Source organism: Melanostigma gelatinosum (assembly GCF_949748355.1).
Source record: "Melanostigma gelatinosum genome assembly, chromosome: 9".
Taxonomy (NCBI): Eukaryota; Metazoa; Chordata; class Actinopteri; order Perciformes; family Zoarcidae; genus Melanostigma; species Melanostigma gelatinosum.
The window spans coordinates 3,826,058-3,853,594 of NC_136642.1; the positions used below are offsets into that span (position 1 = coordinate 3,826,058).

Consider the following 27,537-nt stretch of genomic DNA (forward strand, 5'->3'; position numbering starts at 1 on the left):
CTGTTGAGGACGGCCCTGGAGAGTTTTCATACCTTTGTATTCATTTTTTGACCTCTCAGAAGTGACATTCAGCTGATTAGGACAGATCTTACCCGGCTCCCTTTTGTTGCGTTCGCAGCCACAGTCGCCCGTGTTTTTATGTCACGAGTAACACATTTATTAAAGCAGCTTTTCAGAATTCATACTAGCAGAACATTTGCATTGGTGGCGTTTCCGTCCAATGAAATATACAAGAACTAAATGTTCTTACCAACTAATGAGCCTCGGAACTGTTGCTTGAAAAACAAGACGAAGTAAAGTACTGGAACAAAAAATGTCACATTGCAGTAGTATGCGTTACTGCTTTTCTGATCAAAGGAAAGTACTATACTACAATATACAGGATGTAAACAATACATTTTAAACTTTAACCCCGATTCTAAGAATTCAGCTTTGGTTTTGTTCTTCATTTCTAGAAAGAAGTAGGAATTGTAGCGGCATGACTTTCTGTCAGTCTGACTTTCAAACTGCAGAATCTCAACAACTGTTTGATGCATCGTCAAGCTTCACTTTGGGTTTGAGCGAATAACTCGACAACTGTTTGCTGGATCTCCATCGTCTCCTCTGGTTGAATTGTTATAACGTTTGTGATCCCCTAACTTTTCCTCCTGTGTCTTTTCAGGTCAAAATGACTTTCACTCACATCACTCTCAGCTGTACTTTGTCATAAGCAATTAGCAAAATGTTAGAACGATAACACGCTGAACTGAGCATGTTAGCATTGTCATTGTGATGACGCATGTTAGTCGCTGATGTCAGCATTCAGCTCAAAACACAGATGTTGCAGCCTCGCAGCGGCGCTAACATGACTGAAGACTATTAGCCGTGTTGATAATTATCTCAATTTGGCCTTTTTTGATGATGTCTATGTAATGGGCTGTCCAGCGAGTTAACAGAAAAATCGAAAGTGGCCAAGTATGTGTACAGATGTGTATCAGTGGGTTCGTATACGTAACCGGGTAACGCTGCAGTGGAACAACACGGTGCACCTCAGTTCCTGTTCGAGTGTGATGGAAATAAATTGTTGTCAACAGCCGCTCCTCTCCGTTGTGTGGTCCCCCCCCCTCTCTCTGCAGTGCAGTGAGTCAGACTTTGAGTTTGGCACCGAGTGTCTCCATCTGGCTCTGCAGTACTGTGGCACCAAAGCCAAGCTCATCCAGGGGCCGCCAACACTGTGGAAGGTGAGCTCGCCAGGGGCCCCGGGTTTGGGGTTGGGGATTTGGTGACATTTTGGCTCGCTGCTGATTTATCATATGGGCATAAACAAAGCTCACAAATTTGAAAGTGAGCGCCGCTGGCAGAAGAGGGAGCGCTAAGATATCGAACGTGGCGTCCGGGATTAGCATGTAGAAATTAGTTTCAATGTAAATGTTCTGAATTCGACCCTCCGTCACATCATGTAGCTTTCTGGCTTAAACAGTCACTTCGCCCAAATTACACCAAGACATATTTTTCTCGTTAGACTCAGTGTTATCAAGCCGTGAAGATGGTTTTGGTTTTGTGTGCTGAGGCTAGGGCTGGGCGATAAATCGATTTAATCGATTAATTCGAATGTGTGCTTTAAGGCGATGTGTTTTATTGAAAATCGAGAAAATCGCCCCCACCCCTTTTTCCCGTAGTAGAGTGCGCGCGCATTGTTTACAAACTAAAACAATGGCGGCCAGCAGCTTCACTGCTGGCCGCCGCCGCCGCCACCTCACAACAACAACCCAGCATTTTGGAGACATTCACCAACTGTACTCCGCATGAGAAGAAGAGTGCCCGGTGGAAAGCCATCACGGATGCAGTCGCGATGTATATCGCAAAAGATATGGTGCCCATATACACCGTGGAAAAGCCGGGGTTTATTCACCGTCTCAAAGCTTTGGACCCCAGGTACGTGCTACCAAGCCGTAAACATTTTTCTGACGTTGCCTTGCCTCGGCTGTACAATAGTACACGCCAAAGGATCTCTGCGGAGCTGGAGGGGATGTCATTCTACTCCGCAACAACTGACCTGTGGTCCAGCAGGTTGACCCAGACACCGATCCACTTGACTGGTGGAAGCGTCACCAACTTAACTTTCCAAGGCTAAGTACTTTAGCAAAGAAATACCTCTCTGTGCCAGCTACAAGTGCCCCCTCTGAGAGGCTTTTCAGTGTGTGGGGGGGGCATTGTTACATGCCACCGTGCATGCCTGAAGCCAGAGGTAGTAGACAGGCTTGTCTTCCTGGCAAAAAATATTTAGAAAAAACATGCACTACTGTTTAATACTGTTGGTTATGTTGTGAATGCACTTGATTTTGTTTACATGCACTTATTTACTGTGCAAAATATGTTATGTTGATGTTAGATCAGATGTTGCACTTTTGAAAATGTGAATGTTAAAGGGTCACATACATTTTATTTCATGCTGTGTTTGTATCAGTGTATTCAGTTAGAAAAGCTTACTGTAAAAAGTTACATTTGCACAGTTGTTTACAATGGAAGGCTACTATTTAATGCCATTTAATGTTATGTTTAATTTAATTTTATATTTAAATGATTCAGGCAAACAAAAGAGTGACCAAATACTTTTTGTATACTACAGGCACCTTTCTACAATGTTCAGGTTTTGTTTGCACTTTATTTTTATCAACCTACTTGGGAAAATCATCACAAAATAAAAGAAAAAATTGTTTTCAACAGCTTCTGTCATCTGCAAAAAATTTTGGGGGAAAAAATCGATTTAAATCGTGAATCGGATTTTTTGTAAAAAAATCGGAGATTTTTTTTTTAGGCCATATCGCCCAGCCCTAGCTGAGGCTCTGAGATCTCTGCCTTCTCTCCAGTACAATGGACATCATGTGGTTTGTGGTTCTCAAAGCATCGGAGACATTTGAGTGCATTTTAAATAACATTTGGAGAAGAACTTATCTTTCCAGAAACAATTCCCCCCGTTACTCTGGTAAACAGAGTGGTGCTTCCCAACATTTCGCTTGCGATAAATACCAAGTCATGACCTCACGGCGCAGGTTTGGTGTCTATGAGTTAAGAGAAGCTCAATTGAAGATTTTTTTGATCGGTTGAGCTCTTTCCCTTTAAAAACAAATAGTTCCAGGACTCCATGGAGCCATAGGAACTACATCAGGGACTAAAGGTCTGCGTTGCTGCTTCTGAGCAACTGTGAGGATTAGACCGATAACGGATTAAAAACAAGAACATGTCATGTTTTGTTCTTTGTGCACTGCAAACTTAGCTTGGATAGTTAGCTGCTGGAACCAAACCAGAGAATGGACTCTTTTTGAAACCAGTAACACAAACAGAGGAACTTAATTTAGACCCTTTCCGTCGAAACTGTTCCTGAGTTTCTGAAATGCTTCCTGGTCACCTGATGAAGGTCTTGCAGTGGCATCATGTTGTTAGATTCTTTCATTTACATTTTTAGAGGTTTGAAGAGGAAAAAAACGTTACAGTGTTTCTCAAGAAAAAGCAAAGAGTAGAGAAAAGTTCAAAGAAATACATTCATTCCCTATTTTCCTTTTCCTGCTCATCCTCTCGTCACACCAAACTATTCATTTGGAGTCACTTATTCAGAGCTTTGAATAACCCAAATAACATTCCATCCACCTTCGGTGTGTTGGCTCGGTAAGTTATCTTTCAGAGGCACGTATCTCAAAACTCTTGGCACATAAAATCAAAACTATCTGCCTTGCCAGACACCTCAATAGATGAACATGTTTAAACTCAAGTTATTTTGTTCTCCAGGTGACCTACAAACGGGATTTGGCTGCTGCAGAGTCCATCATCAAAGGTGAGTGACCTTCTTTGTGCATTTTCCATCATCATTTCCTGTAATGTTTCTCGTTTTTCATCCTCTTATGTTCCATACACACACGATGAATCCATGTAGACGTGTACACATGAAAGCTTCTCGGCAGTAGGTCTTCTCCGGCAGGTTCAATGGTCAGAAATGAGCAGTGAGAGAGTGTTTCTCTCTTTCTGCTGAACACAATGACCCAAAATCAGCCCTCGCTGTACCGAGAGGGATACATTCTTTGTGGCATTGTTCAGCTCCGCGCAGAGCAAGTCGGGACAAGGGATCCTATCACAATCAGAGACATGGAAATAAACACAGCCCCGTATTTCACCCCCGCCAGCACCTGGACCAACAGTCACCTGTTTGATGATGACATGAGGTGCACGGTGATTATTCCCAGAGCCTCTGATGTGAATGAATTCATTGTGTGTGTGTGGAAGAACGTTCTCACATCTGTCAGTTTGAGAAACTGTTCTGTGTTTCTGTGTGTGTGTGTGTGTGTGTGTGTGTTTGTATCCTGGTTAGAAGTGTGTGTGTTTGTGTGAACACTTATGAGCCGCTTTCTCAACAGATGACTTTTTAAGTGAGTTAGCCGTCCTGGAGGTCCTCGGTTTCTTGCAGCTGTCGATGTTGTTTCACAAAGTACAAGTTGGCCATCCGAACTTTGCCGTTCTCAAAATTATTCTTAAACTATAAACTCATGTTCTAAGCCTTCGTTCTGTTTTAGACCATGAACCACAGATACGAAGTAGGATACGTAGTAGAAATCTCTTTGAATCACTCTGATTCATGCCCCTGACTGGCTTCTTCCTCATGGCAGTTGCGACCGAGGCTCATGGGTAATTTAGAGCCGAGCAACGGGCCAGAATGACAGACGATAGGTACAACTGGTGGCGTCAAAGCCTAAACCTAAAGGGCTGTCACATTCAAACATTTCTGTCCTTTCTAGTGACACTGGCCTCTGATCTATTCCCCACAGAGCGCTGCAGGAATGAGTCAGCAGTTTTGCACTTCTTGCGTCTCGAAGTCAAAGGTTTTCTTAATGTGTTTTTGGTTACGTGCCTGAAATCAGGTCTGTGGTTAACACAGGCGTAAGAGATTTTAACGTTTTGTTCTACCACATGAAACGCGTCGGTAAATACCCGTCTCATGACTTTTGAAGCTTTTTGCGTGTCTCAAGGAAGGCGGTTGTTAACAAGCGGCTAAATGAGACGCCATCAAGCTGAACACCAGTCCGCCTTCAGCTCAGTGGGGGTGACGTAAAGCCATGCGACCGTGGTGGAGTTAGTTTACAGCCGAACATTAGCGGTGTTCATTTGTGAAGATTATCCAGCTGAACAAAATGTGGGATCATCATAACCTTGTGTTTGCCACATTTGCTTATTTTCTGCAATAATTCAAAAAGCCAATGTGAAAATCTGACCGTTGGCTTTTTGATGAGGGAACCAGAGTGATGCTAACTTCTGGGTTGGCCTACAGAAATACCTCATCCCTGCAGCACTCTATGGCTGTGAATAATCAACACAAACACCTATCGGAGAAGTGACCTAAAGCAGGTCAATGCTGTGCACCATCACTCTCATCATGCGTTTTGATATTTATTATATATGTTGAATATGAGAAGCTACTGAAAGACACCGGTTGGTAAGAAGCAGCAGATTCTTTCATGTTTTGAAGCGCAGAACACAAACACTCTTCCCCATCACAATATTCACCGTTACCCCCACAAACCTTTTTCCCGGCCTGGTTGTGATGTTTACGGTTAATTATTTGTGTAAAGCTTATCTAAAGGACTTTACTGAAGGAAACCAACCTAAGATTTGCCTGCTTGCGTTCATGCACATGAACGCTCTGACATGTCGATAAAGGAATGTTCTCAGTCACACGTGTTTGTCTTGCAGACGCTCTATCGCGGTCGGCCTGTGTTATCACAGGTGGATCTGCACGCGCTGCCACGCTGGCTGATGCCCTCCAGAAGGCTGTCGGAGCTCTCGGCACGGTAAGAGTGTGTCACTCTCGGATATATTTAAAGTGCCGGTTACGTCGATGACGGCGTGACTTTTATTTTCCTCTCATCTCACCGTCCCTGTACCTCCGATCCCCCAACAAACTCAACGTGAGCTCCGTGTGGGTGGCCCATCTGCGGTCAAACCCTCTAATGGAGCCTGTCTGTGCATCCACGCTCTGCAACTTTCCCTCCTCCTCGTTTTCACCCTCCATCCCCCGACCTCCACCTCTCACTCCCCTGCATGCAGGAGAGCAGATGGCAGTCATATTTTCTGTGCCGTGGGAGTTTGCCTGATTAATTGAGTGTTTAGTGATGAGTTCTTGCCTCCTCCTCATCCTCCCTCCACCTCTGCTCAGTCTTGACAGGATCCCACTTCCCACCACAGTTCACATCCCTCCCTCTTCACTTTTAATCTAATTATCTTTGGGCACACCAAAGTCCCCATGTTGCAAACATCCTCCGTTAAGTTTGTAAAATGGTTCCTAACAGACGGATGGAAAACAGCATCCATATGCAAAACGGTACGAGTGACAGTCTGAGATATTCAGTCAGACGGCACAGACCACATGGAAGGACGTGTGAAATGTTCTTCCCTTCACAAAATGTTACATATCTTTTGTATTGATTGTATCGTACAGGTGTTTATGATATTGTGTCCGCCCCTCTTTGTTCCCGTCACATGTTACTCTTCTCCAGAGCAGACAAATCGTCCACACATGGCTTCATGTACAGAAACGTGTTCCCCGGATCATCCCGATGTAGATATAAATTCCCCGTGTGTTGGTGCTGACAGTGGCAGGGTGGAGGCGGTGCACGCCGCATTACACGTGTCCGTGTTCCAGCATGATCCCAACAGTCCGTCCTCCTTTGAACTCGCTCCAAGTCGTGCGTATCCGGTGGTGGACCGGGGCCCCCAGAGACGGATTGGAGTCGGTGTCGGCCTCTCTTTGGATCGGCTGATTGGAGCCATTCCCGTCTGCGCTCAGGTGGCTGCTGGGGATGTGTTTTTTTTCCGGTGCGCATGTTATCGGAATCAGATACATCCTTTTTCGGGGAGTTTAGGAGGGAGGAAGAATAGAGGGGGAGATGAAAGGAGACGGAGAATTACCTTTGTCCCAGTGCCATTACGTGAATCTAATACGTGTGTGTGTGTGTGTGTGCGTGAGTGAGATTTGGCTGCATGTGTGAGAGAGACACTCGCAGAAGGAATATGATTCAGGGATTTTCTCAGCAGGATGTTATCTGAGAGATCCGTTTGATGTCGTTTAAGGCTTACAGAGAAAAAGGGAAAAGTTGTCAGTTGATGTAAAAATATACAAAAAGTGAATCCGTCAAGTGAACTCCTGAAAATACCACATTACAGGAGGATTACACACGTTCACACATGAACTCCTTTTCAACCCTTTTCTCTTTTTAAGAGCCTTCACTGGACAGTTGAGGGTTAAAAGCATTGTTCAAGGGCCTCTCAGTGGTGATAATGTTCAAAGTTTCTGTCAATGAAACAAAATACCAATATATAGAACAACTAGAATTACCGCCTCGCGGCCGTACGCCTCCGCCAACCAGTCAATTTACAGTTTGATGAGAAATCACTTTCATGCGAATACACCGGACGGACGGACGGACGGACGGACGGACGGACGGACAACCTGAACACAGTTCTCCCAGCTAAGGCGTTTGCCGGCGCAGAGGCATAGTTATCTATGTAATCTTGGCCAAAAGTAGAAGTTTCATCACGATACGCTTTCATATGGCTTCCTCTGACAACAATACAATATTTGCTGAAAGTCCCGATACGATGTTTATGGAATCAGGGGCCTGTGATCGCATTTAAATGAACTCACAAAAAGCAACCAAAGTATGATTTTACAACCTAAGTCTTTGAGACGTAGAGGAAGCTGTTGAGCAGACGCCACGTCAGGAAGAGAGCTTTCTTTGTCCGTCAGCCACTGATCGTGTTGAGTAACGATTTCAAAGTTAAAGCTAGCGATTAACAAAAGTCTAATCGAGTGTAGACATGACCTTTAAATGTGGTAAATACACTGTCATTGCATGTCCATCGCCATCAACTGCCTGTAGCTGCTGTTAGTTTCCATCATGATGCCACCTCAGGCTTGAATATTAAATTCAGTAAATACAATGTCATCATTTCCACGTAAGTTTGAATCTGACCCATGATTCTCCGGCAGCGTAGCTCTAAAGATGGCAACGCTCGTCTGTGCTTCGGTCTCTTTCTTCTTCTTTGGTTGAGACTGAAATATCTCAACAACTTTTGGATGCATTGATATGAGATTTTCTGCAGACATTCATGGAACCCAGAAGATGAGGTCTCCCAATTTTACTGATCCCTTGACTTCTTCCTCCAGTGCCACCATGACTTTTGCCTTGTGTGAATATTGGACTTTCGTTTGTCTGCCGGCCAGAAACGCGACTCTGAACCAAATGCTATTGTTGGCGTGTTATAACTGGATGTGTAGATAAGCCACTGTTTCCAACACGTTTGCCATAACAACTTTATAAGGTGATAATATGTCGCTTTATTTTGCTACAGCTGAATTCCACTGCCAAAAGCAGCCAAAATACCCAAATACAACAACTTTAAGTATATTTAAATGAGATATTTTAGTGTTTAAACACCACATTGTTTTAAATTAGGCACGAGTTTAAAATTAATTTCCAAGGCGCTGAGCTCTTTGTTTGTCTTGCGTCCTCCGAGTGGTTTGGTCGCTGAGCGTCCGTGGCTTCTTGGCTCTCCAGGCCATGCCGAAATTGAAATAAATATTCCTATTCTGGGATTTCATGCCCAACCTGGTTTAGATCATGTCAACTCTTTTTTTTTTTTTAACCCTGCAAATCTACATTTGTAACTGAAATGATCCCCCCCCCCCCCCCCCCCCCCCCTCCCGAAGCCATGGGCAGGTATCTTTCAGGACCAATTAACCCTCCGACATATGTTTCCCATCACCATTTCAAATTTCCTGTGGCTTTCCTGTTATTTTAATGGGTACAACACCTGTATCTCCATGCCAAACTCAGCCTGGATGTTTACTTCCTGCGTGTGTGAAATTGTAAGACCGGCTGTAATCAGAGGCACAACAACAAAGATGAATGTTGAACAGACACGGTGGACACGGCGTCCTATCCGGTTGCCTCACGTCTCTCGCGCGCCACGGTCGAAGACGACTGGAAAGATCAGGACCGAAATGTGCTGCTTCTTTGTGCAAAAAAGCTTTTACGGTTCTTGGCCACACGTCGGCCTTTGACTCAATTTGCAGCGTAATGGAATTTGAGTTGGCTCGCGTCTGATCACTGTCCCCGGCGTTTTGCATGCGACAGGATTTTCCTGCTAGTTCAGAAGTATAACGGAGCCCAGAAACAGTTTATTTTGCGTAATCTCCTCCATTTTGTTCGAATAAGCTTCTGATTACAGTTGATGGAAGTTGGCCACTCGGTTGCGTACTCCCTAAATGTGTTTGGATTTATAATCGTAAAATCTGTCATGGCAGGAAAGCAGGTGGGTGTGCTCTCACACTAAATGATTGAAGAAGTGGCTGAAAGAAAAAGCAGAAGCCTCGTGACCTTTTGTGCGCTGAAGTCAATCTGTCACTCGACATCAGAAGCATTAGGACAGCGGTGCTGCAGCTCTTGCTTTATGTGTTATCACTCAGGATTTTGCAACAAGCAGAATGTCAACTGCATATTTAACATCAGGCTACCGCCGTCTCACAGGAGCTGGACGTCATCCCAGATCTGATGGGAGAAAATGCCAGGTGTCTGTTAAAGGAGTGGAACTTCATCCAGCTTTCTGTAAGTTCCCATTTTAAGCTCCGCTTCTCTTAGAAATGAAAACATGTCGGCGTATATATTCATCTGTTCTGACTAAAGGAGGGTCGAGACTCTCTAAAAGCTTCTAGCATACGTTTTTATCTTGTTGGTCATTGTGGAGAAAAATACCATTTTTGCTCCAAAAGTTGTTATCTAGTTTTTGATTTCCTCGGCCTCCAGGTCAATCGTTCGTTCCTGTCTGACGTGGAAGCGATGCTGACGGATTTGGAGGCAGCGAATCGGGCTCTTCTCCACCCGCTGGTCGTCATTTGGGTGAGTTCATACCCGAATACTGCAACCACGGTTATGCAGCGAAGACTTCTCAGACTCACTGGAGGCTCTGCGAGGCTGAGACATGAATACTTGGACATAATTTCATGGCAATCCATCCAAAATGTTGTTGGTTTCACTCAAAACCACAAAAATGAACCTCGTGGTGGATCTAGATGAAAGGTCAAGGCTTCACCAAAGTCAGTAGAAGGCCATACATTTCATGGCATTTCATCCAGTAGTTGAATTATGAGTTGAGATGAGCGAAAAGCTTTCCGTGTGTTCTTTTATGACTTTTCTTTTTCTTAAATGGCTGTTTTGCTTCAGTCTATCATCAATATACACACAACACATTCAGTCTTCACAGTCATCCCGGATGCGATTGTCTGACCCACAGACTTTATGGACGTAGTCTCTGACGTCGTCATAGGTTTTTAAAGAGCTCTTGTGAAGCTCAAAGTGGGGTTGCTCAAACTTGGCAGTGAAGACTGTCTCCAAAAATGTGCAAAGAGGTGGATCGTATGTGGAGATAAGAGGGCCCGGGTGACGCAGCAGAGAAGAGAGCTGGCAGTCTGTCACTCAAAGCAACCACGCACTCAATTAGGCCTAAAATAATTAACTGCAGCGTTTGGCACTTCCTCATTGACTTCATTTCTTAGCACCGGAGGAGCCTCAGTTGGTCTCTTGTACTTAACATTTTCTGTGTCTTATTTATTAAGATTATTTATTCTATTGTAATATTGTATATTTATAGTTTATATTCCTTTAAACATATAAATAATAATAGAACATGTAAATGTCTTAGATTATTCCACCATATTTACTAAACAGCTGAGAGATAATAGCTCTGTTTCTATTTAAGGAAGAATCACTCTTCCAGGTTTATTATTTCTACAAGTTATGAGAGATTATTATTCCATAAACTATAAGTATAAATTGTTGTTAACGTCGGCAGTGGTGGAACAGCCTGCATCGGGTTTCCAGACCTCCAGTAAGTGTATAAAGAGCAACTGTGTCTGTGTGTACTGGAAGTGGAACACGTCTTACTGTCGGTTCCCACACTTTGAATGAACTTTTCTTTTGAGCGTTCTTGAATACAGACATCTGGCGGAGGACGGATTGAGTTTCTTCGAGGTACATGAACTCCACAGTCAATCTTTGTCTTTCTTTTTGCGGTTGTAAAAACGTCACCTGTCGTCCGCCTCATGTGTCCTGATGAGCTACGTAGCTGTTTGAAAACCGTACACCTCCAAGGAGAGCGCCGCTCGGCCTCGCTTACCATTCGCCGACATCCCCCTCTAACAGTAACACTGGCCTAAGAGCTCCCAGGGAGAAAACCCGAAAACAAACTGATCAAATCTGATCCAAGAAACATTTCAATATTCGTAAAAAGGCCTCTAAAGCCTCTCTTTTAATTTAGAAAATTGTCTTCCTCGACTAACACGGAGAGCAGGTATCAAAACAATGACGGGTAATAAGAAAAAAATAAACCTACAGAGGGCCGACTTCTACCACAAACAAGTCTCAATCACTGCAAATGTCACGCAGCATTACCTCACTTTCTTATTTGTTGCATCAAGTTTTCAATGAAGATTGGAACACACACACACACACATATTCACACATGTAATCACACAGACTGAAGCTGGGTTTTAGTGGGATCGACTCCCTAAAAAAGCATGTCAGAGTTCCCACAGCTCCCACTTTCAACATGTTTCTGTTCTACAGACCGTTTCAACAGAATTGGGTCCATGTTGACTCCCTGTCGGCTGATGTCATTGACGTACACGGCAATAAGGAATATATATAAAAGAAGAAAGGGTCATCACGTCATTGTGACACCATTTCTAATTTTGTACAGGTATAAAGTAATTTACAGAGGCAGATCAAATGTAACCTCCTGCCAATAACAGGACACATTATCGTTAGCTAATAATGAGTTGGCTAACGTTAGCTCTCCTGGACAACCAACCATTAAACTGTGAATGATAATTCATAATATTCAGTGGGACTGGTGTAATCCAGCTCTTTCTATTATTGTCAAGAGGTGGCGCCAATTGGCAAATCTTTCTAATGTCATACATCTTTTTAACCTTTATACCAGTGTTGCGATGAACTAAGTTAGCAGTTTGTTTAGCTAACGTTAGCCAGCAATATCTCTGTTGACATGTCCTACATTCATTTGGAGATAAAACTGTTATCGTTGGTAAGACATAATCCTTGTGAAGGTGTAAAAGAAATGGACAGAGAGCTGCAGTGTTGGCGAGTGAAACTTTACAGCCTCTCCAGCTTAATCGCTCATGATTTGTGAGTATGCTAGCTAATAGTATAGCTAGCATACTCATACACATACTTGGCTGGATGACTCGTGTCACTGAGGCAAACTGCAGGCTTTCTGCATACGGTTAAGTCCTTTATTTACCTTATGTTGACAGGCCCACCAGTTATAATCAGAGCCATGAACATATTGATCTGGTTATAATTGCATTCTGGTCAGCGATAATGGTTTGGTTATGTATCATGACGCAGCTACTGGACAAGGCCATCTGTTTGGAGACCACAAATAAGACACAGATGAAAGAAAATAAACAGCAAACGACATCACATAATGTGTTTTTTTTGTATTTTTATTTGGTGGAAACATTTTTCAGTCCAGTGAGAAACAACACGGAGATGATGGTTTATAGCGGGACTACTGAAAAAGCTACTCTGTCTGTAAAGTTCAAGACAAAGAGCATTTAAAGGAAAACACTCATTACCATATAGATCACACGGACGCTCCATTTCCCTCCCTGTATAACCTGATTTCATGGTCACGTTAGAATGTGTGTGAACTGTCTGGGAAGTTGTGACTACGAGAAACGAGAAGCAGCCCCCGAGTTTCACGGTGGTAAGTGATTGGGCTTAGTTCGGCACCAACGTGTTCTTCCTGCCTTTTGTTTTTGCAGGCGGCTGTTTTAAGATTGCACACGTACCGCGTTATTTATCGCAGCTTTGATCACATGGAAGCGATCAGTGGAGGCGTAATTGAGTTTGAAGTGTAGTAGGTAGCCTGGCGGGCAGAGAAGCAGACTGGTTGATGGAAATGAGGTGCGATGGCCTTGAGCATTGGATTTAAACAAAGAGACCCATGTTGTTGACATTAGCACCTTATGGCTTGTGTTGTTAGGTGTCATAAATCGTTTTTTTAAGTTTTTTAAGTTTTGTGGGCATCGCCTGCTAGCAAAAGCCAGCTCTAATAACTGAACACATCTTGTGGAAGCATTTCATTCTGGTCTTTTGAGGCTACTGATGGTGGAAGGTTTGTTATATCTCTTCTTCTATGGTGGATGTCCTGTGAGGCTATTGTTAAGCCATCATGCTCTCATTATGAGGAACTCACTCCACACAAATCTGACATTGACTGCTCATATTTTAGATCACCAGTGATATTTTCTATTGTTATACTTTGTAGTAGTCGCTGTATGAATATCTTAATGTATTTTATTGTCTTACTTCATAATGATAAGTTGAAGCAGAAAAATTGTAGTTCTGAAAAGTGAAGCCGATGCTGAAGTGTCTTAAAGCTGCATTCTCTCTAATGACCAGCAGGGGGCGACTCCTCTGGTTGTATAGAAGTCTATGAGAAAATGACTCGACTTCTCTCTTGATTTATTACCTCAGTAAACATTGTAAACATGAGTTTATGGTCTCAATCTCTAGTTTCAAGTCTTCTTCAATACAGCATGATGTTCATTTAGTACATTATGGTCCATTTAGAGTCAAACAGACCACAAAGCAGGGGATGCTTTAGGGCGGGCTTACTGTGATTGACAGGTCACTACCACGGCATTGTCCGGACGACGTCCACTTCTTAAATACAGTCTGTGCTATTGCCACTTTAAGAAGACCACCACAACAAAAACATGTTTGATGTATTAATTGATGCTGTACATGATGTACATGGGTTTGTTTTGGAACAGAGTTATTCATATTGTGGGTAAAAGTATCACGGTCAGCGTTTCAGATGACTCGTCGCCTCGAGGTTCAACACCTTCTAATGTGCTGAATAATCACTCTTCAAACTGAACATCACCTGTTGACGGCAAACTTCAGATATAAGTGTAATAATTGCACGTTCAGACACATTACAAACGATTCTCCAGACTATCGCATCTCAATGCTGCAGTTTTCTACGGATATATGACAAAATAATTGCAGTGAATAAATCTTGAGTTAAGTTTCTGTCAGCGGGGCGGTTATGGAAATCGGCTACGTTTTGGATAAGGGATGACACGGTAATGTGAACCTATGAGTCTGGGTCATGCTGCCCTAATTAAGGAAAATAAACCACAGAGGCCCTACGGATTCATGGCTGAATTAGAGAATCATTATATCCTCAGACAGGACTGTGCATCAACCAACCTCTGTTTACTCTCCGCACAGCAGAGCTTCTCTGAACGCAACCTTAGATAAACAGGCCTGTTGAGTTGCAACATGTTTAAACGACTGCGTGGACAATAAGCTGTAATTGCTCCAAAAAAAAGGGGGTATGATTGTTGCTCTGGTAAGAGATCCTCTCTATTGGCAAGCGTTTGATTTGCGCGCCGTGGCTTTTGTTTTTATAGGTGCGTTTGAGTGATTCAGATGAGCTGTCCGTCAGCGGGAGAGCGGCAGAGCCAGCGGCTATCATGGATCTGGCCTCAGCAGCTAAGCTCCGAAATATTCTCCTCTACGGCATCCAGCTTCATCAGTCAAAGGTAAGCTCTTGGTCGCTCCTCGTCTTTCTTTTCTTTCTTCCTGATGTCGACGGGAGTCGCTGTGCTGCGAGAGGCCAAACAAAACTGAATGGTTAATGTCTTTCAAGTGTCTCGTTCCAATGACTTGTCGTGCTTTTATGCTCCAGGCGAGGTTGTCTTTTATCACACGTGTGTGAGTGTGTGTGCTTGGACAGGCGTGTCTTTTTAGATTTTTTAGATGAAGGAGAGGGAATAAAAGTGTGCCCGCAAGTGTGATTAAGAGGGCGGGACATCAACTTTTCAACTTCCGCCGTTCGTGTTGTGTAGTATTGTTCCAACTGAACGCCAGAGGGATGAAAAGGATGCAGAGGCGCTTTAGATCTAAAGCAGCTCAACCCACCACATGTGTATTGTAGATCGAACCCAGGCGGCAACCTCCGCTTCTCCCGATGCAAGCCGATGTGGAAGTGTCTAAAAACTTGCATTCTCTCTAGTGACCAGCAGGGGGCGACTCCTCTGGTTGTATAGAAGTCTATGAGAAGATGACTCTACTTCTCTCAGTAAACATTGTAAACATGAGTTTATGGTCTCAATCTCTAGTTTCAAGTCTTCTTCAATACAGCATGATGTTCATTTAGTAAATGATGGTCCATTTAGAGTCAAATAGATCATAAAGCAGGGTATGCTTTAGGGCGGGGCTTACTGTGATTGACAGGTCGCTGCCTCTACTAGAGACTTACACGGCCTCTACGTCACTCCTCCGCATTCTAAATATGTCACTTCCGTTCTTTGGTGCCAACATGGCGACGGCTGTAATCCAAGATGACTACAGCGAAATCACCAAACTCGAGGCTTGAAAACGTCTTATACACTCTATGGTCGAACCTCCTCAGTTACGCTGTGTGTCATGGGAATCCGCTGCTGAGGGACCGCCAAGTGTGCGCCGGAGTCATCTGGGTGGATGCGGTTGACCTGAAATCCACAACTGACTGCTCAGTGATTACAGGATTATATGAAATGTAATTATTCATCCAGTGCAGTGAGAGGTGTCGGGATTCTTGCTACCGAAGCCGTCAAGTCAAATCACAACATTTGGGCCAGACGTGCGGGGCGAACCCGAAGTCGGATGCTGAATATTCATTGTGTTGTTGGCCTTCAATGTGACATCCATCATGATTTATGTTCACGTCTGACTGCAGCAGTGTGATAAATGAGGTTTCTTGGCAGCTGCGTCACTTCACAAATCAACTATATCAGCCCGTGTGCCTCCGGCGAGGCCATGTCGGCTTTACTCTCTCCTGCAGAAGAGAACGGTGAGCTGAAGGAGGCTCTGGTCAGTGAATCTGCATCATGCGTTTTAAACTCCATCACAGCGTCGCCTTATTAAAAGGAGATGTTTTGTAGTCTTGATAGCGAGGCGCGGCGCTGCTGGCCCACATGTGGGTTTGATTCAGCTATCGGAAGTTGGACATCCTGGTTTTCCTCTGAATTATGGAACTAATGCTGTTAATTAGTCATCCTGCTTGGACGGAGAAAAGGGGAAGGGAGTGGACGGAGATAATGCGTGTGTTCACCATGATAAAATGCTTATCGTTATGAGATAGTGGAGCAGCAGAATACAGGCTTGTATAAATCACTGTTCGTTATTTGTTATAATGAGGACAATTCTTCCCAGATGGCCTTATTCATACTTGCGGGGATGCCTGCCAACACTTCCTCTGTCAGCCGTACACTATATATGAATATTGCCTCACAAAGTTTGTTTTATTTCTTTGGCTTTGATTAGAAAAAGATTTGAGGGCAGGCAATAATGCACACAAAGCCAACATTTTCATGCAATCAGTCTGATTGGTGAAAGATGCTTTTTAGTTTTTGTCCACAGTGTTTGTTGTTTTAGTTAAACCAGCCCTATGTAAACATGTGAAGAGATGGCGCTGTGATTATATGAGCAGCAATGTCACTGAGGCACATATTTGTAATGAAATTCAAAATGGTCAACATCCAGTGGGACGAGGTTACGTTCAGATTGGACACATATTCTGTTCCCTACAAGGAAAGGTCATGTTTTGCTGTTTGGAAGTCTTGATAAAGAGGAAAAACTCAAAACAAATGTGATTATGTTGCTGTTTTCAACATGTGTTCACTCTGTATCAATAAACTCAATTAAGAGGTTACTTCAATATATACTGTAGTTTAAAATAAGTTATATTTTTCCCCTTTATCTGTGTGTGTGTGGCTTTGTGCACTTGTGTGTATGTGTACCAGCTTCAGCACCACTGAGAATGAAATGACAAAAACCCAAAGTCAATCTGTGACCCTCTCCACATCATTATCCTTATCATGTTGTCAAACAGCCACCATTGTGCTGTGCTATTGTACACAAAGCAGTGCAGGAGCACTGTCACACCGGGGTGTGACAGGGGTGTGACCATGCTGCTGCCAGTCTACAATATTTTAATATTATAACCAGAGCTGCATGTCACTGGAAATATTTAGAATCCGGCAAAACATTTTCCGAATTAAAAAAACGAGTCCATGTCCCAGAGCAATAGCTGTTCTTGAGTCTCCGTGTTTATGTTTTCAGGCAACAGTCTAAAGGTGATTTGATTTTTAATGCAACTCGACCAGGGTTGTTGGCCGTTCTTTTAAAGTTGCTATGAGGAACTTTTAACTGGTTATGAAACAGTCTTGATTTAATCGTGATGCCTCGATATGAACTACGTGAGCAAACAAGACCATCATTGAGAATATTGGCTATTTCTTAATGCTCGTCATCGGTGCCACTGGTTGGGTTCTGGCGAAATCGTGCAGGTTCACCAGAAACTGACGGTATAACAAGGTATGACATAAATACTTTGTATGTTTTCCTTTTTTATACAAAACCTTGAGATGTTCCACCATAAACTCTGAGTCCCTTTCGTTCCTCCCTAAATGATTTCATTCTCTGCTCTGACACGACTGCTTGTTGTCAACTGGACACCAGTGAGAAGAACACCCGTTTAGAACATTCATGTTCCCCTTGCCCCTCGTTATGCATCACTCAGAGGAATTACTGGACGCGCCCACCTCTTCGGAAAAGTACGGCCATTTGGCCAATCTAATTTTAACCTCTGACGGTGTGAATGCATGAGCGCATGGAACAGCGTTCGTCGCAGAGAGGTTGGGAAAACGATCCACCTCATTGACCTTCAGTGGTGTCTTTTTGGATAAAAAAGTGGATTCTCTGAAACGAGGCCTGACTGTGGTTTCACGTTATTCAGAGTAACACTGAACCTCTGGGGCACAGTGCATCCAGCAGCGCGTCGCCGTGCGTGCCGCTTCGCTTTGTGCAGAGAAGAGAGGGAAATGGAGTCACGCACAATAAACAGCGGCCTCTGGGGAAAAAAGGACGCGTGATCAAAGCACTTCTATAGAGCCTCTTTCCGTTTGTGTTGTTGCCTCTGCGCAGATGCCCACGAGCCAAACATCAGGTGCAATAATGTGTGAAAACATCAAAACTAAAGACGGTGGCTGAGGATACGCAGACACCGGATCCTCATAAACTGACTCGATGTTGTGAAAACGGTGACGGTATACGCTATCAGTGTCTGCCGTGGCGATAGGAAGTGTCATCGGATCCCTCCTCGCACAGGGTCCCGGCGACTTGTCATCCGCTGAAAAGGGACTTGTCACGGTGATATATGGGTGTTGTAATCCCTGCAGTGAGAGCCCTGATGTTTACCCAACCCCATATTTCCTCCTCAAAGAGCCCGGACCGGGAATCCTAAACCTGAGAAGAGATTAGTCGGCCAGGGAAGAAAAGAGAGTGAGAGAAAGGAGAGGAGGGAGGAAGGAAGGAAGGGGGGGGAAGAAAAGGAGAGGACTCTATAGGTCTATTCTCCTCTACCTGTTCAGATCTGGGTCTGAAAGGCAGACAGGTGAAACCGAACACGACCCCGTGAAGCTGTAGCGGTGACACTCGTGGAGTTGCACCCTTGCCGGGGTCAAGGGAGATCAGGGAAGCCTGTCGTCCCTGTGGCTTCAGCACACTCCAGACTTTTCTTAGGCTAAATCCGCCAGTTGTCCTCTGCTGAATAAAAGATCATAATGGGGAGGCACAACATTGCATGAAAGGAATCGGAGGCTACACAAAATATGAACTAAAGGGCTAATTTGATGCTACCGCTAGCTGTTGTAATGTAACAAACATGCGTTAGCATATCCGCTACATTACCATTTTCATCGTATCCCAGCCGCGGGGCTACCTCATATTGTTCTTCATTTAGATGTTGAGTTGGTCGATGCTGTGTTTCTCACACAATATTTGGTGTAAAAATAAATTGATGAGATGTTCCGCAATTTTGGCAGAATGCTACCTGGAGCTAAACCCGGAGGTGTTACATCACATGAAACATTTCATTGGCGGAAAATCCGCTGAAATCGAGGTCCGTCCGACTATTTTTTCCCCTCCACGAATATTCCCCAGAGGTGTAAAAGCATTCATAAGAATCCACAAATCAGTTTTTGAGACTGATATTTAATCATGAACCAAAGAAATGGACACATTTAAATGTTGACCTGTTGGTGCCAGATGAAACGTGATAACAACTCATCCTGAGGGGGACACAGATGTCAACCTCATAGTGGTGCTAAAGAAAAGTAATTAAACATGAATGTCTGTACCAACTGTTGTCCCAAACTTTATATCGTGGATTTGGAGATATTTCACTGTAACAAGTTTTTGTCCTGCTGGTGGCGCTAGATGATTTCCACGAATCACCAATGTCAGTAGAATTCATCATTTGGGGACCATGAATGTATGTACAATATTTCATCTTAATCCATGCAATTGTTGATATTTTATATATATTTGAGTTTGAACCAAAGTGTTGGACCGCCTTGACATTTCTATCCCTACGATAGCGCTATTACGGCTCAAAAGAGTGTTTGAGTGACTTTATAAAGTCATAAACAATGATTCACTGCAAAGTTCCATAACCGAAATCTGGCCCTTTTAGGTAATTCCCGTAAAATGAATTACACACTCCTGGGGAATTTTCTAAATGAAGCGCCAGGGGAAAATGATTTCTCCAGAGGTCTTTGTCCCCTTTCTCACACGACATCTATCAGGCGACATACGCAGCTTAACCCGTTCAGCTGCAGCATGGCAGACAGGTGAAACCCTACACAAGCAGCCGAGTCTCTTGCTGTGACACCCGTGTAGTCGCACCCTGGCGGGGTCAAGATCACGGATGGCTGCCGTCTCTGCTGTCTCAACACACTTCTGACCTTTCTCCTGAGTAAATCCAACAATTGTCTTCGGATGAATCAGTGACCGGTGTCATATTTTCTGGGATGAATGAGTGGTGGAACCTTTAATGTGCTCTGAGAGTCTTATCGTCATTCCGATGTCTAAAAAAAGAGGCGATCTCTACTAATGCGATTACTAAAACGCATGCATCAGCCTCTTTGGCTAGTCTTGTCTGATTGACAGCTGAGGAGAAATTTAAAGAAAGGAGGAAAAAACACTCAACAGAATGATTGTTTGATAAGTTAAAGCAAAACATTGCAGAAAGCAACAAAGATCAGAAATGGCGTGACATTTCCAACATCCACCCGGCCCCGTCACACAGTTTCCCCCTGCTGTTTGCCGAAGTACTTGTCTTTTTTCTAACAATTATGTCTTTACATTTGATCTAAGAGCCCCCCTGGAAATGTGGACGAGAGCACTTGGCTCCCTCTGTAGAATCCTGACATCTCCATACAGACAGAAGCCCGAGGACCCCCCCCCCCCCCACCCCACCCCTCCTCAGTGATGTATTTGTAGAGTGTTAGGGCAGAGCCCTGGGAGAGACTCGCACTACCGCAACATGTGCAGGATATCAAGCTTGATCTTCCACGCTGAGAGCGCTCCAGATGTGTGTCGGTATGTGTGAAACTTGACCGCCGGAGTTTGGCTCAAGGAATTAGACGAACTAAAGCGGTGTTTACTCAGCTTTGATTTCTTAGATTAAAGAAGACCAGCGAGCGCGCTGTTCGGGCTGATACGACTTCACTTTGACTCTTACAGACAATTTGGAAAAGACATTCCAAGAGAGAATTGGTGTTACAAACAGAGACGGTATGTTGTTATGGAGGATTAATGATTCAGATTCTTATGGAGGATTAATGTGAGCCAGCTCTTCACAATTGGTTTGTAAACATTCAATCACTCAGACAACAGGCAAAACATACGTGTATGTTTGTTTTGCCACTTGGTTTTGAGCCGTTTCTGACCACCCACAGGAGTCCCGGTTCGAGTTTTCCTCCAGCTCTTCGGTTTTTGTCCCGGGTGAGCCCGGCTCACAGGGATTACGCTTTCATTCAACAGGCCTCATCTAAGATTGTTTTTGTGGGCAATCCTTGTCTGCAACAAACGGAACGATGTGGCAGAACCCAAAATGGAATCCAAAATATGTAGCTGCAAACATTTGAGGCACGAAATAGGCAATGCAGTAACAGAGTGTTGGTTGATATTTGATCAGCGCTGCCTAGTTTAACAGTTTGATCTGAGTTTTGCGAGCCTGCTGCCTTCGCGATGGACGGACCTCATTTTCATAAAGTTGAGGTTGTTGATCAGTCAACACTCGCCATCATGTCCATCATGCAAATCGGCGCTCAAGCGCTCCGTGTGAACTGTTCAGAGACGCAAGCCGAGAGGCTCGCTAATGCATCGCAGACACATTCCAGATATCTAGCAGGCTAAATGTCTGGACCTATTGAGGAGTCTTCTTGGGGGCGTGAGGAAACGTGGTTCGGGGACCAGACACAATCATTGGGGATTCCTCCTGATGAAAGACCCTTGTCGCCGGTAAAGTCATGGAAAGACGACTACAAGACTCCAGATTACAAGACGGCAAGTTGTCTGGTGTGAACAGTACAGATATCTGATGACTTTGAAAGTTTTGTAGTGTGAACTTGGCTAAAATGACCAAAAATGTGCTATTGACCACATCTGATTGGCATGGTTTAAAGGTCACAAGCCTCAAACACAAAGCGTCCACATGGTCATGGTAATCATTTAGCCGGATTTTATGCTTGAGTTCACTTTGTGATATAGAGCGACGATTGGCTCCACGTGGTGAAGGAGGAGGGGAACACCAGCTACAGTGTAGCTCACAGAGTGGCCTCAGAGCCATACAACCATAAATTCAGCTTTTGGCTCGTTGCATAACTTTTGGAAATTTTGGGATAGTAAACGGTACCGAATCAGACTGAAAGCAAAAGTCAACTGGAAGTTTATCAAAATTTAAATAACCAGATTTCAAGGTAGGATTCAAGAACGTAAATCTGCTCTGGTATTTAACGTCCTTAAATGAATCGTCAGGTCATGAAGTGTCATGTGAAATTGATTTTCCTTCAGTTTCTCATAGCGGACCCTTCTGGTTCTCATACTACATCTGTCAAGCCACACGGCCAGCTTTATCCCCTGATGTTTAGTCTGCGGTACACCGATATTTTGACAGCAGTACAAAAACACAGTGTTGCACCTATGTTTGTATGTTTGGCTCACGGTCTGCTGCGATTCCGATCTCGTGCTTGTGTTCAGCATGGAAGTGAGGGCACTATAGGCCAGGACGTGCATTGCTGAAAACCCAGCTTTTAATAAAAGTCTTGTTTTGTGAAATACTCCTGCATCTGACCTCAGATGACCTCTGATAGAGACTGTATTTGGCTTCCCTCGGTTTGGTGTAAGTGATACAGTGTGATAAGTAAATGAGGCATCAGTGGAGGGTGTGTGCATTTTTGGGTCTCTTTCTCACCGCATGTGGGATTTGGTATGTCCCAGTTCATAACTCCCACCCATGCCTTCATGCTTTCATACCTCCTCAACTAAAGAGCCATTGTTCCGCTTACTGTTTTGAGGGATGTCCTTTGGCGAGTTGAATTCAAACAAAGTCATCTCTCACCAGAGCATGTTTTAGAAATAAGTTGTCACTGAGGGGATGCAGTGGAGATGCAGACCCCCCTCGATGTCCCATTCTTAGCAGGGTTTGAGTCCTCTGCAGGGCAGAAAGAGAAGTCGTGCATTGGACGTGACTAACAAGCTGCTCTGTTTGCCCAACGGACGCCCCTAGACAGGATATTTTGGAAACCCGTGTTGAAAGAGCTTTACCAGTGTACCGTGAAAGGGTTGTGTGGCAGCAATTGTTCCCTCAATGGGGTCTGAAAAGCATTTATCAATTCAAAAGTTTGCTTTTTCTATGGCTGGAAAGTCTGAGGGGAACTCACAAAAGTAGGGTGGGATACAGACGTATTCATTTTCCTCCATTATGATCTCTTTCAGATGAAGTGAGGCAGAACGACACGGGTATCTAAAGTACAGACATTCAGCCGGCGACTAAATACCTTTTCACAAATTCAATAAAACACATTCCCAGAAGTACGAAATAATGCTCACGTCTCTGTCGTCTCGGTCAACTTCAGCTCTCAGTCTTTCAGTTGGGCTCCAAGCTCATTTTTATATTCACGGCTGAACTTTCAGTGTAAAGGTGATGAATACTCTGAAGGTTGTTAAGATCCAACGGTAAATATTAAAACGGACTGGATCTAAGTGTGTGGAGGTATTTCCTCTCTGTGGACTTTAATGTATCGCAAGTACCAGAGGAGTTATTGATCCCCTTTGAATTATGGCTCATCATTACAAACTCATGCTGTGAAGCCAAATATTATCCAAACCCACACATCTTTATTTAAATTCTTTAGTGGAGTGGGAATATTTCCAGCCACAATGACATGGAGTCTTGGGTTTGAATGTTTCCTCGTATACCTGGAACAAGCAGCTCAAGACTCAATCTGATGCTGTCAGAGTGGAATGACGGATCCTGAAAGCTGCTTTAGGGGAAATAAAAAAGGGGAGATGGATGTGAAGGAGTTAAATGCAGGACTTTTACTTGCAATTGTGTATTTTTCTCTCCGTGGTGTTGCTCCATCGATCTGCCACCATTCTTCATTGCACCAAATGAGTCTCTGCAGCATGTGCGCTCTAATCAGACTTTTGGACCGGCCAGTAATTGGACCTGTTGCCCTCTTCACTCTTTGCAGTTTCGCCCCGAGCTACTGCCTGTCTTCAGTGATACACGGAGGGCAGCAGGACCACAATACCCACTCAGGGGACGAGCTGTCAGAAGCTCTGGAACACTATCCCCTCTCCGACCAAAGCGCGGGCTGTTTTTGAGCAGTATTGTATAGATCGGGATTCAACGCGCAGGTCATTTCGGGAGAGTTTTTTCCGAGAAATGACTTCATCTATTAAAGGGGCAGGAGTCAGGGTAACGCGTAGTTCATGTTAGGTGGATTTAGCGTTACAGACACCCAGAGTGGAGAATGCTGCCTGGCCTTATTGCTGGTAATGATGCTGCCCTCAAGTGGATGCTACAACTATTAGGACTGCAGCACCCTCATGTCACAGGCAAAAACACAGGATAGTAAAAAGAAAGAAAAAGGCCATAAAAACTTTCTAAATGCTCTTGGCCACCTTGGTTATGGTAGCTGGTGTGATTCTAACAACTCTCTCCAGTTCTCTTGGCTCGGGCTCAGCGCCAAGCTTTTCCATAAGCTGTTTTTCAATTCGGACCCAGCGCTCTTGGCGTTTCATGAAGGGAACAGAAGTGGAAGCCCTCGGCAGCAGCGGGCCTCGGGGCTGAGGGATCTCGGGAGAGTGACGGAGGCGTACGAATTGTCACCGTTAAAACGTCCTAATTGCCTGAAACCCGTAAAGCTTCAAAGCAGGTTCTTCTTGTGTGGCAGAAAGTGCCGCTGCGCGCTCCTCTCAGGCTGATTGCATCGGTGGCATTAAAGAGAGAGTTCGAGGATTGCTTATTGTGTGTGGTCCGCTAGTCCTGCCCCGTTATCCCCCCCCCACCCCCCCTTTTTGCTCCGCGTTTCAAAGACCTGTCGCCTCACGGCTTGTCAAAATCCTCCCTTTTAAACAGTAAGCAAAAATAGAAGCTAATGATTGAAGTTCCATTCCATAAACTTGTGGTTCGCAGTTTGGAATAACAAGGCTGCTGCATGTGTTTGTACATTCATACACATGGGAGTGATTGAGAGCGTTTTGCTTTCAGTTACTGCCCAGTCAAATGATTATACTTTGCATTGTTTATGTATTGAAACTATTCTGTCACTTAATTTCATGATATGACTTGTCTTTTGGACTGGTATTTAGGTTCTGTGTGCACGAAGAATATAAAACCCGAACACCCCTAAAGTCCCCAGACCTCTCTCCAGCTATGACTCGTATCCACTGGTATGTTCCCCCGTGATACCAGTTCATATGTTGTTTATGAACGGTCTCTATTTTTAAACGTGAAATCTGTCAAGAGAAGCTATATAAATGTCATGTAGGCCACCAAGGGATTGGACGCGTCGGTAATCGATGTAGCAGAGGCTCTGCTGTCGGTGGAAACAAAAACAAAAAAGTGTTGTTTCAGAAAATGTAAATGCGTCGCTTTCCCGTTCAACATGGCACACATTACCGGTGATAGGCCCTCCACTAATGTGAATAAATGATGATACTTTTGGCTCGGACACCCTTTGAGTAGGGATTTGTGGCAGTGATTCATTATGAAGTGGAAAGTTAGTTCCCCTTATGTCTGATAATAGGTAGGTGAATCTTGTAAAAACAAGCACTTTTAGAGAAGAGTAAAATTAAATTCCCTCTTGGGACTGCACTTAAGACTTCGGCACACGAAGATCTTTGTGTCTGTGGAACATGAGAGGATTAATTCCTCACCGTAAACAGGTCTATTAGCTCAAATAGCTCTATCAATCAGACTCTTCTGCTCGCGGTTTTCATCTCAAAGGCTCAGTTACGCGTTCGCTCCAGGTTTTTATCTCGTATGTGTCCAAACACCCAACTCCAGCTCTGTTTGTCTCAGCGCTGCGAACTGGTTTCTCCATCTCCAAGATTCTGCTGGAAGAGACACGGGGAGAGAGACGCTGGAGGAGGTGGGCTGTGATGATCTGGAGACATGCAAATCTCTCCAGGATCACGTTCCAGGGGTGCACATGTACGGGTATGAAGTAGCTACCCACTGTCTTTCGTATGCGTGCGTGCTCTCTTACGTGTTCCAATGCACAGTTGTTTAGCGAGCTGCTTTATTCCTCCTGGATGGATGCCTCTCCCCCCTCCCCCTCCCCGCCAACGGCAGCAAAGCCCGGGTCAGGGGGGCTACCAGCTCTTTTCTGTCAAGGCTAACTAGAACTGTGAGCGGTGATCAATCAGCTCACGAGCTCAGATCGATTTCTGCCTGAAAGCAGTTAGATATGCAAATATCTCTGAGGCCTCGGAGTTTGTTGCCGTTCAGTAATTCGACCCCTTTTCTCCTGCTTTTTTTTTTCTCCCCCACATTTGAAGCCTGAGTGGCAGTTGTGACGACTTAAAGCTGTGCCACCAGTCGATGAAGAGCTCAAGTCATATTTGCGTTCCACTGTGCAGGCTTGATTGAATAATGCCGTTTTATGAAGCATGCTTCATATTTCAAAGGCCGCATATCTGGGCTGGAAATAATTCAGCGCTCGGGCTTAGACGGGCTTAGAACTTTGATCCTCCTTGGTGATCTCGACTTGCTTTTTCTTATTTTCTCGTGTGCAAACGCAAGAGTATTTTCTTTTTTGTTCTGCCTGTGAGAAAACAGGCCTCTGTAATAGAGTCATTGGCTGTGGTTTGATTGCCGTAGCTGTCTTCAATATGCCCGAGACGCCCGGCGTTCTCGTGACTTTCCCATCGTCCTCGTCAATGCACTTGGGTGGTAATCGACCGACGATCGCGCTCATCGCTTTTATCAGCCCCGTGCTGTTTTAGCTCCTCCGAACACATGTAACATCTGAAATACTTTCCGTGCGAAGACGCAATTTCTTTCAGATAACAATCGGAGGAATGCTTTGATCTGATTGCCTGTGGTGTAAACAATGAAAAGATGCAATTAGATTACTCTAGGACGCTTTGATTTCTCTCTGCGAGCCCCTGACTGATCATTGATCACTGTTGAATCTTTGCATATTTTGATGATATGTGGTAACGTTGTGCTATCAGCTGCTTTCTGTTGGCTGCTTACAGATGTACTGGATCTCCTCATACTTGTGATTAAGCCACAGAACGACGAGTTGGGTAAATCCTATAGAAAAACGGGAAAGCCTCGCTGTTTTTCCTTCCCTCCATTTCCTTTGAGTCTTCAAAGATTTCGCCAATTTTAGATCTAAAAAGCATATTTAAAAAAAGAAAATATTGCAGAAGCTGACAGAGAATGCCTCTGGAGCGCATTCAAAGCGATCATATTTTGATTCCATCGTCCTTTCTTTTTTCATTCCTCCGCGTTGCTTTAATCAACGAGGAGGCTGGAGTCGCTGATCTGTACTCCAGTTCCCCCCTTCAGTCGGTTTGGTGTGGAAAATCCGTGTCGTCTGACTCCCCTCCTCCGCTGCTGCTCATTAGGGGAGGAGTGCTCCGAGAGTTCTGGATGCCGGGGTCTCTAGCTCCCATTAACCACGGCCGGGCCCGATTCCACGCTCATCGCTCTCACACCTCGTCACATACCCGTCCGGTTCCTGCACAGACTGCGCTGTTAGGAGCCGGTGAAGTTAGTCTGTAAGATGGAGAAAGGACGGAGCAAGAGAAAAGCTTATTTCTTCTCCAGGAGTTGATCACACACACTCCTCCAAATGTGTTAAAACCGCTGACACATAGTTGTAATGCCAAAAGCATTTTGAAGCTGAAGACATGTTGAATAGGATGTTCCGGATCACAAATCATCGCTATTTTGTCATTTCAGAAGGATTTACTTTTAATATATTTTTATGTTCCCCTCTGTGGATGTTAGGACATTAAAAGCTTTGTGAAAATCTCTCTTCAATTATTTGATTTCCCTCTAAGCAAACCT

The 27,537-nt window shown here is 44.3% G+C and overlaps 1 protein-coding gene across 2 annotated transcripts in view; it reads left to right on the forward strand.

Moving 5' to 3' along the window:
• Window positions 1–27,537, forward strand: part of crppa (CDP-L-ribitol pyrophosphorylase A) — a 65,818-nt gene that overhangs the window by 9,136 nt on the left and 29,145 nt on the right. For both annotated transcript variants that reach the window (XM_079275758.1, XM_079275759.1), the window contains exons 4-9: window positions 1,116–1,220; window positions 3,766–3,811; window positions 5,719–5,816; window positions 9,555–9,632; window positions 9,831–9,923; window positions 14,528–14,659. In XM_079275758.1, the coding sequence (XP_079131884.1) occupies window positions 1,116–1,220; window positions 3,766–3,811; window positions 5,719–5,816; window positions 9,555–9,632; window positions 9,831–9,923; window positions 14,528–14,659 (552 nt within the window). The remainder of the gene's footprint in view (window positions 1–1,115; window positions 1,221–3,765; window positions 3,812–5,718; window positions 5,817–9,554; window positions 9,633–9,830; window positions 9,924–14,527; window positions 14,660–27,537) is intronic.